This window comes from Felis catus, chromosome B3, assembly GCF_018350175.1.
Source record: "Felis catus isolate Fca126 chromosome B3, F.catus_Fca126_mat1.0, whole genome shotgun sequence".
In the NCBI taxonomy this organism is placed as follows: domain Eukaryota; kingdom Metazoa; phylum Chordata; class Mammalia; order Carnivora; family Felidae; genus Felis; species Felis catus.
This window is the reverse complement of record NC_058373.1, coordinates 116,076,776-116,089,228: the sequence shown is the minus strand read 5'-3', so window position 1 is coordinate 116,089,228 and position 12,453 is coordinate 116,076,776. Positions and strand designations below refer to the sequence as shown.

The 12,453-nt window shown below is 47.8% G+C and overlaps 1 protein-coding gene across 2 annotated transcripts in view; it reads left to right on the top strand.

The window, feature by feature from the left end:
* Positions 1-12,453, top strand: part of MAP3K9 (mitogen-activated protein kinase kinase kinase 9) — a 76,016-nt gene that overhangs the window by 52,952 nt on the left and 10,611 nt on the right. For both annotated transcript variants that reach the window (XM_045060135.1, XM_023255793.2), the window contains exons 4-6: positions 6,109-6,257; positions 7,135-7,310; positions 11,211-11,451. In XM_045060135.1, the coding sequence (XP_044916070.1) occupies positions 6,109-6,257; positions 7,135-7,310; positions 11,211-11,451 (566 nt within the window). The remainder of the gene's footprint in view (positions 1-6,108; positions 6,258-7,134; positions 7,311-11,210; positions 11,452-12,453) is intronic.

Here is a 12,453-nt window from a genome sequence, read left to right as displayed (position 1 = left end):
GCCATCGTAGGAGTTTGTCCATCATGGAAGGAACAGGGCAGGACCATTCATCTTTTACCCAAAGTGTCCTTGTTCTAAGGCTAACCTCCAGGTCTTGCCTTTCAACCACAGATCCTGAAAGCAGGCTTGAGGAGCTTTTGGTGAATCATCTGATGAAGTTATTCTGCTCTCTGAAGGGAATGGCTTGGAGGTAAACTCCAAATCAGTAGCACTTTGGATGAGGTGGCTTGGAAATGGTCATGTGGTCTGCTCTGCCACTAGGTCTTCAGTTTAGAGTTGTTCCCAGGACTTCAGCTTCCTGACTCATCTCGGTCGAGGAATGTGGTTTGAAGACATAATTCACTGTGCTCCCTCCAGCTGTCTTAGCTTCCGCGCTGCAGTATTCCCTGCAAGGAACAATGTATTGGAACCCCTTAGATGGGCCTTTACTCCTTGAGCCTACTTACCTAAGTGGCTCCAAATGATCTCAAACCTGTGTCCGAGGAAAACTTGTGCCCATTGCTGTATGTACAATATGCATACACTGGTGACAGTATTTGCTACCCACACAAATGCTTATGAGCTAGGCTCTATGCTAAATACTGTACCCCATTAAAAAAAACTTTTAATGTTTTATTCTTTCTTTGAGAGAAGGACAGAGTGCAAGTAGGGGAGGGGCAGAGGGAAGGGGAGACACAGAATCCGAAGCAGGCTCCAGGCTCTGAGCTGTCAGCGCGGAGCCAGACATGGGGCTCGAATTCACGAACCACGAGATCATGACCTGAACCAAAGTTGGACGTTCAACCTACTGAGCCACCCAGGCACCCCACTATACCTCTATTTTATCTCGTTTTATTCCTCACAAGAATCCCCAAAAGTAGAGGATATTATTTCCATTTGACAGATAAGGTAACCGAGGCTTAGATGGTTTAAGTCATTTGTCTAAGTTCATCCAGGTGGTAGAGACAAAGCTGTGGTTAGAATCAGAGCAGTGCCTGGGAGACTCAGTTAAGTGTCCAACTCTTGATCTCAAGGTTGTGAGTTCAAGCTCTGCACTGGGTGTGAAGCTGGGCTCTGCACTCGGTGTGAAGCCTAGTTAAAAAAAAAAAAAAAAAAAGGAACTAAATATGTGTCTCTTAAAACTTTGTGGTGTAGCCATATTGCCATCTGTATACCCTTGTGCCTGCATTTCGGGCAGCTTCTTCTGGGATGATTGGCCCACTAGGCCTGGGGCTCAGCAGGATGTCCCAGAGAGGGCCCACACATGCCCAGGAGCTTGGACAACGTTTGTTCACAAATCGACTTATAACTCATTTACTTATTCAGGAAATGTTTGTGGAATATTTACTGTGTGCCAGGTACTGGGCAGAGCCTGTGTCTGTCCTCTACCCCTCCTGGAACTCCTCAAGGTCTGGGGCCTCTGGGCCTCTTCTATTGCTGTGTGCCGAAGGCCAGCTGAGTTTGTCTTACTGCTTTTCAAGTGTAGGTCTCTGGGTCTCTTCCACATGCTGTGATGGAGGGTATGATGATCACGGCCCAGATTCTCGACTTCATGTGTTTCCTGATGTGCTTGGATTAGACCGCCTCAGGAGGAGTAATTGACAAAACCTTTCCCTTTGGTTGTGTGTGCACAGAGTGCAGTGGTTAGTGGTCTCCTATAATGACTTCTTGCCTGGTGTGGGGGGGATGGAGTGGAGGCATTTTAAGTTTTCAGAGTTATAGAACTTGGAGCGCCTGGGTGGCTCAGTGGGTTAAGCGTCTGATGCTTGGTTTCAGCTCAGGTCACGATCTCATCGTGTGTGGTTTCGAGCCCTGCGTCAGGCTCTGTGCTGACAGCATGGAACCTGCTTGGGATTCTCTGTCTCCCTCTCTCTCTGCCCCTACCTGGCTCTCTCTCAAAATAAATAAATAAATAAACATTAAAATAAAATAATAGAAGTAAAATGTGTTCACCGTGGAAAAAAAATTAGAAAATATGGGTAAACAAAAAGAAAAAAAAGGGAAAAAGAAATCACCCATTACTCACTTCTAAAGATAACTTCTGTTAATATTTTGGTGCATTTATTTCTGTTCCTGTGCTCATCTACTCGTCCCTTAAAATGAGATCATTCTGTTTTGTAAGCTGCTTTTGAATATAATACAGGGGCACCTCTGTTGGGTGTCTGACTTCGGCTCGGATCATGGTCTTACAGTTTGTGGGTTCGAGTTCTGCATCAGGCTCTGTGCTGACAGCTCAGCTTCAGATTCTGTGTCTCCTTCTCTCTCTTTGCCCCTCTCCTGCTTGTCTGTCTCTCTCTCTCTTAAAAAAAATAATAATAATGTAATATAGCATGCGCATATTACCATATCAGTAAATATTTACCATGTCAATGTATTCATCTATATATTACATATATAGTAACAAATAGATCATCGTTTTGAATGAGGTCTGGTTAACAACAACAACAAGAACAGTTTTGTGTTACTTCACAATTTACAGAGTGCTTTCATATGTGGTAGTTCAACTATCTTCACCAACAATTATTAAATAGCATGGTTTCTGGAATGTGGGGTCGCAGCCAATTACCAAGTGCAGAAGCCCATTCAAGGGACACCCTCTCCTATCAGGATGTGTGTCTTAGAGACAACATAGGTTAATAAGAAAAATAGTCCTGGTCCAGCTCAGGGGTGGATTTGCTGTGCCTTTGGTTGGGTTGCTATCTACTCTGATGCTTTTCCTCACTTTGAGAACACAGAACGCCCCTCCCTGACCTGTGACCCCACCAAATGGTGGAAGGCATTACCATACCTCTGGAGGTGGTTAATCATTGACACAGGGTGCATTCCCCAAGGTTTGCAAGGACGCCTGGGAAATCACTGACAGCACTGTGGGAACGGGCGGCTCCCCGTTGGGGGAGGGACTGAGGCAGAGTTTTAGCTGAGCTGGTACCTCCAGGCCACTTGTACAAGGTCTTGAAAGGGCCTGTTGACCTTCTCTCAACCTTGGGAGGGCATCAGAGTGGGTCAAACCTGAGGTAAACCATGTGGGCTTCTCCTGCCCACCTCTCCCGGGGGCTCAGACACATCTAATGTGTCATTCTTTAGTTCCTTTCTTGGACTCTATTCCTGCCAAAGGAATGCCAAGTCTTCATTTACATCACCACCTTCTGTTACAGAAATAAAGAGGAACATTGGCAGAGGAGAACTAACTGGTTCAGTCATCCCCAGAATGCTTCTTCCCTGATTGCTGTCGTCCCTCAGCAAGGCTCTCGGCCGACACCGCAGTCTCGCCCTAAATCCCACCAGAGGCTTTCTTGTTTCAGGACCTTCCCAAGGGGAAGCATGCAGTGTTTACTAGCTGTGGAGGGTAGCTTCCGGAGAAGCAGTATTACTGTTATTTATTCTTTGCAGTTACTCTGTGCGGTGGGAATTGGCTGTCTTTGTTGCACAAGTGAGGAAACTGAGGTTTGGACAGGTAAGCTTCCTTTCCCACGGCCCCACCACTGTCAGTGGTGAAGCAGACACATTTGACTCAAGTCTGTCTGAATCTTCCTTGGGCAGCATTCGACCCGTTTCTCCTAGTTGTGGGGCATTTCACATGGAACAAAATGCGGTGGAACAAAGAAACAAGCCAGGTGAGAGCAGGGCTGCCCTCGTCGAAACTGAGAGAGACGGAGTCCCTGGCTCCACCCTCTTCGAGGTGGCCCAAGGCATCTCCATGGGTCACCTAGGACTCAGCACTAAAAGCGTCACAGAGTAGATGCGAGGACACAAATAGGACCCATGTTTAGATCTTTGAAATCCTCTACTGTCTTTCCAGGTAGTTAGGGCTCAGACACCAGGAGAGGGGTTCTTTGGGACCTTGGGTTTTTGTTCCCCAGAGTGGAGGTTGGCAGTGATGCCAGGAGCAGACAACTGAAGCTGAGGGTCACCGTAGCCTAGGAGTCTAGTCCGCAGTGCGGACAGTTCTTAGAGGTCACTTGGTAGCAGCTGCCCAGCACGACTGCTGTCTGGATGAGTCACAGTAAAGATTTGGCAGGAAGAATAACAGTGCTATTCTGGGAATTCAGGGCTTACTCCAGGGCGCCCAGTGCAGCCTGCGGGACTGTCTATCCACACAGTGCTTCCCACCAGCTCACTCACTAGACGAGGCCTACTGTGTACGAGGCCCTGAGAAAGCAAAGGTTAAACGACCATCCCTGTTCTCGCAGGACCCATTGGCTGGCAGACAAACAACCACAGTCCACGGCAGCCCAGACAAGGGTGAAGTAACACTGGCAGCATCAGGGAAGGCTTCCTAAAGTGTCCATTGTTGCCATCAGCCTCAGACTAAAAGCCAAGTCCCTGTCAAGACAAGACCTGTAACTGTCTACCAGGCTTTTTGTGGTTGTTGAGATACATAAAGAAAGTGATGGTATTTGGAGGGCGCACTGGGGGAACGCCGTTGTCCAAGGAGACTGGCCAGGCCACTCTGGAGGACCGTCTGCGGGGATCTTCTGGGATGCCCTGGTGCATTGGTTGGCACATTGCTCTCCTTTGGAGCCATGCCAGGTCACCTGGGATTCTTTGAGGGCAAGCCTTGGCTTTGTATATGCCGATTCCTGTCTTTTTTTGCCTAGCAGTCCGGGCTTAGCTGTCTCCTGGCCCCATTCTGGTCTGGTTTAGGTGGCCAGGGGCCCATCATTGTCTCTTTGTGCACTCATAATATGTCTGTTGTGACCCACTCTGTGTGCTAATTGACATCTTTTCTGTTCCTGTCGGTAGTCTCTTTGTAGATAAGATCTGTGTCTTGTATCCCAGTGGCCTGCAGTGAGCTTGATGCACAATAAATCTTTAGTAGATGTTTAGAACGAATGAATAAAGGGTGGAGCATTTGAATTTGAAAGACGATTATAGTTCAACAAGCAGAGAAATGGTACAAGGAGATTCTAGAGAGAAGAAATTGAGAGTTGGTCCAGGGCCCACCATGACTTATTCCACGTATGCCCTTAATATATGCTGCTAAACTTACCTGAACCTCGCTTTCCTCATCTGCAAAATGGTGATAATATTTATCTTGCAGGTTCGTGGTAAGGATTTAAGATGATGTTTATAAAGGTCTTAGCATCTTGTGCATACAAAGTACCATGATGAAATATTAGGCTGTTTTCCAGTTAATCTCTGTGCCCAGAGTGGGGCTCGAACTCACGACTCCGAGATCAAGAGTCGCACACTTTCCCACCTGAGCTATGTTTTGTTTGAAAATAACATGACTTTGTTGGTTATAAACTACCGATGAGTATTTTTAAAAATTTGAGGCTTGTGTTAAAAATATGAGGAGAGCCACTCTTTACTGTTCGTGGCCTTATGGTGCTTGTCCTGAAAGGATTGTTATTCCTGGAAGGATTGAACCCTACATGATTTTGCCTCTTTCTGACTGTGAATTCATAGAATAATTATTCCGCTAAATTCTGTGCTCCCCATTCTCTGACTCACAGGACATGTGAAAAGAAATTCTTCATGTGGCTTTGAAAGGTGGAGAGGAAACTGAAGTCCTCACAGCTGACACACTGCTCTGTTGTCCCCATGTTGGCCACGCTTGTGCAACTTTCCTCTTTGAATTAGACAGAGTCTCTGTTAAGTGATCAGCGGCAGGAATCTATCCAACCTAATGGGCATTTAAAGAAATCTGTTACAGGAGCAAAATCTGTTCTAGGTGGTCAGGTCTCTGCTTTTCTAAAGCCAAAGAAATATATCTGTGGCTAACGCTGAACTTTTCTTAAAACAGACAAAAAATGTATTCTTGGGAGGCTGCCTCTTCTTCCAGAGTGTTATGTTATGGATAACAGCAGAATAGCTGTGGCTGGCCGGCACGGATTTAAACCCTTAGAGTGGCTCAGTGAATCTCACGGCAGCCTTGTGAGACTGGCCGTGTTGTTTGCACTTTACAGATGAGGAATCTGAGGAACAAGCCTTCGAAATCAAGTGTGCCTGACTCCAAAGCTTTTGCTTTTAGTGGGATGGCCTCGTGGTCTCCCGGTCTGTATTCCATTGGTGCATCTGCTTTGTTGGTGTCCCTCCGTCCCAGAAAGAGTGTGGGCAGCTCAGAAAGGTCTCATGAGCCCTGTCGGTGAGACTGCCTCGTGGCTTCTGTCTTCTTCCCCTGTTCAGCTACGGGGTGCTGCTTTGGGAGCTCCTGACTGGCGAGGTGCCCTTCCGAGGAATCGATGGCTTAGCCGTAGCTTATGGAGTGGCCATGAACAAGCTCGCTCTTCCCATTCCTTCTACGTGCCCAGAACCTTTTGCCAAACTCATGGAAGGTAAGTGACCCCTGGCTGGAACAAAACTGGAGAAAGTTTACCTTTCGGCAGCCCTTGGGTACGTTGCGGACAATCCTGCTGCGTTGGTTACTGAAAGAGGAGGTGAAGCATTGGTCACTCACAGAGGAATCCTGTGGGTGGTTGGAAGACCTGCTTGAAGATATGTCAACACCCTGCCTTGCTGATGTCACAGATGTCCCTTCTGTCCATCTACAGTGACTGTAGAGCTTGGCTCAGTAACTAAAGCCTGCTATCCAGGGCTTGAGCATTTTATTACTTAATAAAAAATGAGCGTATTACACATATAGAAGCAAAGAACATCAGAGAAGAAAGGAACTCTAGAAGTCATCTGGTCAGACCCTAAGTGAGAAACCCAAAGCTGAGAGAGGCGACGTGCACTCCATTAGCTAGTGTCTGAGCTGAGAGTAGGTAGAGTTCACTTTTCCTGCTGTCCAGCCTGGTGCCTTTTATCCTTGCCTTATCATCATCCCATAGAGGTGGGCAAGGCTGGCTCATTTATTTGTGGGAGATTGAGGCCCCAGGTCTCGTTACCCACTGTCAAGACTGGAATCGTGTAGGAACATGAGAAGTCATGGCTGTTGAACTTCACGCAGGCAGAGTCTCTGGACTTGCTTTTCTTATGCTAACTCAACAGAGTCAGATGGGGGCTGCTGCATTATATTTCCCCATTCAGTCTTTATAATATTGAGGGTGGGCAGCTTGTTTTATTTCCCCAGCCCTATTTGTGGTTACCTACCCAGTGTTTCAGTTTCTGGAGGGAAAACTATTTCTGGTAAGTGAGGTCCCGTAATATTCTAAGTCTTAACGCTTGTCTCTGTCCATTCATGCTTTCTGTCCGCTCATGTGTTCCGTGCAGACTGCTGGAATCCCGACCCTCACTCACGACCATCTTTCACAAACATCCTGGACCAGCTAACTACCATAGAGGAGTCTGGTTTCTTTGAAATGCCCAAGGACTCCTTCCACTGCCTGCAGGATGACTGGAAACATGAGATTCAGGAGATGTTTGACCAACTCAGGGCCAAAGAAAAGGTAAATAAAACAAGAAAAAGCCATGCATTGAATCAGGGGACCTTCCCCACTGGGGCCTCTGGACAAATTCCGACACAACCACCTTCCTGCTTGGTCTGTGGTAACAGAGCAGCTTTTTTCTTCCCGGCTCTACATGGAGAGAGTTCTCCAGGCCTTAGGTATGCCCTGAAATAGTATAGATGTTTTCTTTCTTTCCGGGATATGGCAGGAACAAGTAGGGGAGTCATGATCCAAACCTCTTCTTACAGAGTATCTATTTCATTGTCCAAACCAGAGGAAGAGCACCACTGGGTAAGTACCAGCAGAAAGTATGAGAAAGTTCTAGAAATGTTTCTTGGTGCTGTAGTGGACTTCTGGGGGTGGGGGGTTAACTTGTTACAGGGATACTTCAACACTGAGCACAAGTATCAGAATCAGAAATAGCGATGGGCTAAAAATACTATGGTTCTGAAACTATTTGGTATTCTGCGTGTTTTTATGAAAAGGGCTCAAGCCCAAAGATCTACCTTTTTGTTTTGGTGTCCATTCCCTATGTGGCTCCTCTCTTTGCCCTTCATGCCTGGTTAGCAGCCAGTATCCACAGAGGTGAAGCTTAACACCAGCACCTATGTTGCTTCTACTACAGGGGCCAGGCTGGACCTAAGGGCTATAGCTGCGGGCATAAGCGGCGTCCATGTGTCTCTTGGTTAATTTCTGCTTTCCCTTCTCATTCCCCATTATGGGCATTTGGGAAGCAATTTAATATAATAACAGTAGCTAAAATTGTGTATGTCTTTCAAGTTCTTTCACTTGAAATGTCTGATGATAAAAGAACCTTGTATCATTTTTATCTGGGGGGGGGGGGGGGTTATGGCCCTTGCCCCCAGCATGTAGGGCAGGTATTATCTTTTTCATCTCAAGGCTGAGGGTCAGTGACTTGTCTAAAGTCACACAGCTAGTATAGTGAGAGGCAGAATCTTGAACCTGGATCTTCTGATTCCAAAACCTTTTTCTCTCCAATATCATTGTTGTTTCCCTAAACAAATGACTTAAAAATCATTTCTGGAGCTGATGTGAAGAAATTAAACTCTTTTTTTTTTTTTTTTTAATGCCATATAGCAGTCCTAAACCTGGTACTATTTGGCAAGTCAGTGAGCATTCTGCAGGGGAATGGAGTGAGTCTATGACATCTTTTGTGACTGGGGGGTGGGGGGAATCCGACGCTGACCTTGGAGCAGAGTAATTAATCGAGTTTGTTCCTGTTACTAATGCTATTCCAACTAGAAGAAACCTAGAGTTGCTGGTTCTTTTTAGACTGTTGAATCATTTGACTCTTGGTTTTCTTTCTTTTGATTGATGAAATTATAAGGGTACTAGCCACTAAGAAGAATGAAACTTGGATTTTGTCAGTAAATAGTTACTAGGATAAGCCAAACCCATTCTCATAACAGCTAACATTCGTAAAGCATGTTCCCTGTGCCATGCTCTAAGTAATTAATATGAATTCTTATGTAATCTTACACAATAAGATAATAATTGTCTTACGTACCATGTGCTGTCAGTGCTGTTAACTCCATATTGCATATGATGCCCATGGTAATTCACTCCAGGCCACTATTCAGCCAGTTTGTTCCAGAGTCCTTGCTCTTTTTTCTTTTTCTTTTTTAAGTTTATTTTGAGAGAGAAAGAGAGCATGTCCACAAGTGGGGAAGGGGCAGAGAGAGAGAGGGGGAGAGAGAATCCCAAGTAGGCTCCGCACTGTCAGTGCAGAGCCCGACACAGGGCTCCAACTTAAGAACCGTGAGAACATGACCGGAGCCCAAGTCAAGAGTCAGATGCTTAACCGACTGAGCCACTCAGGTGCCCCAGAGCCCTTGCTATGATGCCTGTCCATTATAAGGCTTGTAGTTGGGCAAGTGAGGGCGAGATGGATAATGAGCTTTCTCTCTGGAGAGATTCCTACTAAATCATTGTATGCAGATAATGTGATTTGCATACTAGAAGACTGATCCCCAAATAGGCGTTTCACAAGCAGGAGACTCACATGTTTGAGTCTTCCAGATATATGGTGCCATTGGCAAGTACTCCACAAATGTCCTGGTTTCCCATATGATTCAGCTCATTCTCAGCGTGTCTCAACTTGACAGCTTCCACATATAGTGACAATGGAATTGTCTCTGGACTGGGATCTGACTTCCCACAAAAGAGGGGGCTACAACACAAACCATCCCCTAGACAAGAGCGCACAGGAGAAGATGACTTAGGAAAGCTGAAATCAGCTTGAACTTTTTAACTTTCCCATCTAGCAGCAAAATCAACCAACCAGGAATGACTTTTCTCAACCTTCTGTGTGTGTGTGTGTTCTCCTAATGGTGAAAACAAAGTACCGGGATAAGGAGAGCCAAGGTTTTGGGGGGAGCATACAACAGTTGCTTATTTCATTTAATTTTCTTTTTTTTGAACGTTTATTTATTTTTGGGACAGAGAGAGACAGAGCATGAACGGGGGAGGGGCAGAGAGAGAGGGAGACACAGAATCGGAAACAGGCTCCAGGCTCCGAGCCATCAGCCCAGAGCCTGACGCAGGGCTCGAACTCACGGACCGCGAGATCGTGACCTGGCTGAAGTCGGACGCTTAACCGACTGCGCCACCCAGGCGCCCCCAGAATGACTTCTTATAGTGGAGCATTCCATGGAGAAATTGTAGCTTTCGACCACAGAAGTGTTGCTCTGACTACTTTATTGAAGAAATGCCCATTTTTTTTTTTTAGGTTTGACTACATCATGCCCCCTCACGTCAGTCTTACGCCCTGGGTAACCAGTGCTAACAGTTTAGATGCCAGATTTGACAATTGTATGTACATGTTCTGTTCTCATTCCTGTTTCCTCTCCTAATACCTAATACCACCTCCCCTTTCCCCCCACCCCCCATCTCAGGAACTTCATAAATTCATGCAGAAGGAAAAAGGGGAAGCAGGCAAGAGGGCTTGCCCATCTACTAGAGCAAGCGCCTGGCAAAGACTTTGGGAAATGTTTTCTCTTCTCTTTGCTGTGCTGTCGTGGTCCTTCCACAGCAAATGGTTGTCCTTTGAGATAAGAGGAGAGTTCAAACCGCATCCCTCAGTAGAGTCACTCACCAACTGAACAGAGGTTTAGAAGACTCCCTTTTTTGAACAATCACTCTGGAAATATATTTTTATTTGAGTGTTAGGTGATGCCTGGAGGGTGATTCATTTCTGGGGGGAGGGGGCCACATTTTAAGCTAGATCACATTTAGTTGGCTCCGGTTTAAGAAACGTCCCTTATATAATGGGGGAAAAAATTAAAATAGAACCAAGTCTGTGAATTTTTTTTTAATGTTTTTATTTATTTTTGAGACAGAGAGAGAGCATGAGCAGGGGAGGGAGGGGCAGAGAGAGAGGGAGACACAGAATCTGAAGCAGGCTCCAAGCTGTCAGCACAGAGCCTGACGCGGCGCTCGAACTCACCGACTGTGAGATCATGACCTGAGCCGAAGTCGGACGCTTAACCGACGGAGCCACCCAGGCGCTCCCCAAGTCTGTAAAATTTAAGGGCAGGATTATATTTTCTACCCAACCGCCCCCCCCCCATTTTTTTCCAATCACAGGCAATTTTTATCAGTAATCAGGGAGCACCCGGGAACTACCAGCCCCTGTCTCCAGGGCTGCGGTAGCCGTGTCCTCAGTGTGGCCGTGCCCAGCCTTCCTGTCCCCAGCGGCCAGCGTGGTCAGGTGTCCGTTTACCAGCTACCTGTGAGGCCTGCATCTCCTCCTGGGACCGGGGGTATGGGCATCACAGGAGCGCTGTCCAGGTTTCCGGGAAGCACTGGCCCTCGGGGGCCCTCGGCCGCCACCCCTGCACTGAACGCCCCGTCTTCTCCCCGCTGCGTCTGCCGCTGCAGGAGCTCCGCACCTGGGAGGAGGAGCTGACGCGGGCCGCGCTCCAGCAGAAGACGCAGGAGGAGCTGCTGCGGCGCCGCGAGCAGGAGCTGGCCGAGCGGGAGATCGACATCCTAGAGCGGGAGCTCAACATCATCATCCACCAGCTGTGCCAGGAGAAGCCCCGGGTGAAGAAACGCAAGGGCAAGTTCAGGAAGAGCCGGCTGAAGCTCAAGGATGGGAACCGCATCAGCCTTCCTTCCGGTCAGCGGCGGGGCTGGGGGCGGCTGGGGGGGGGGGGTGGGTAGGGAGCAGGGCAGCCTGCTGCAGGGGACCCGGGGGGGCGGCCGGGGACGGGGCTCTGGGGCTCAGAACGGAGCAGGTTGGACGTGGCCCGTTCCGCTCACCGGAAAGACTGGCCTGCGGAAACGCTACCCGGCTCCGGGGGAGTTTTTGAGGGTGACTGATCACAGGGTGTGAAGGAAGACCCAACTGGTGGCTGGTGGACCTGACAGGCGGGCACAGTCCAGACTGACAGTCGCATGGTGGCTCACATAGACACGTCTCACATGAGGCAAGCCCGGTGAGGAGGCCCAGAGCTGCAGGGCCAGATTCCGGGGCATGCGTATGCCAGAGACGAGAGAACGCCGTGCTCTGCAGAATAACTTATCTCTGGCTTTCTTTAAATAATTAGTTGTGTGCGAGCAGTGGAGATCAGGATTAATGTGTAAGAATTTGATTTATGCACAACCTTTCAGAAGCACATTGGGTGAATAAAGGCACATCTGGAGTACGTCCAGGCTTGGGGAAATGCAAAGTAAAAGGAATCGGTGAAGTAGAATCTTTGTGGGGTGGAGTGTACCCGTGGAGGGAGGTGAGTGTGTGTTTATGTAGATGAAAAAAACTTCGTTGTAGTCTAAGTTTATCAGGTCTGGGAAGCAAACCTATAGAAGTGTAAGGAACCAAGGGAAAAGGGCGGAATAGGAACAATAGCCGATGAATGTAAGCACCGGTGGCTTCAGTACAGACAAGGGAATCCATTCAGTGAAATTCCGTGACTTTGTTTGTGGGACACGTTTACTGGTGTCCCTGTTGCACATTTTTTCCGGCCAGGCAACAGGGAGTCTTTGAGTCCCTCTCGAACGTGTTGCGTGCGGTGCCACGCTGCTGCCGTGTGCTGGGGAAGGCTCATAGGAAAACAGTAGCTCCCACCTTCCGGGACGCTGCATCTCGTGGGGAGACCTAGGTGTGAACACTCAGCTGTTC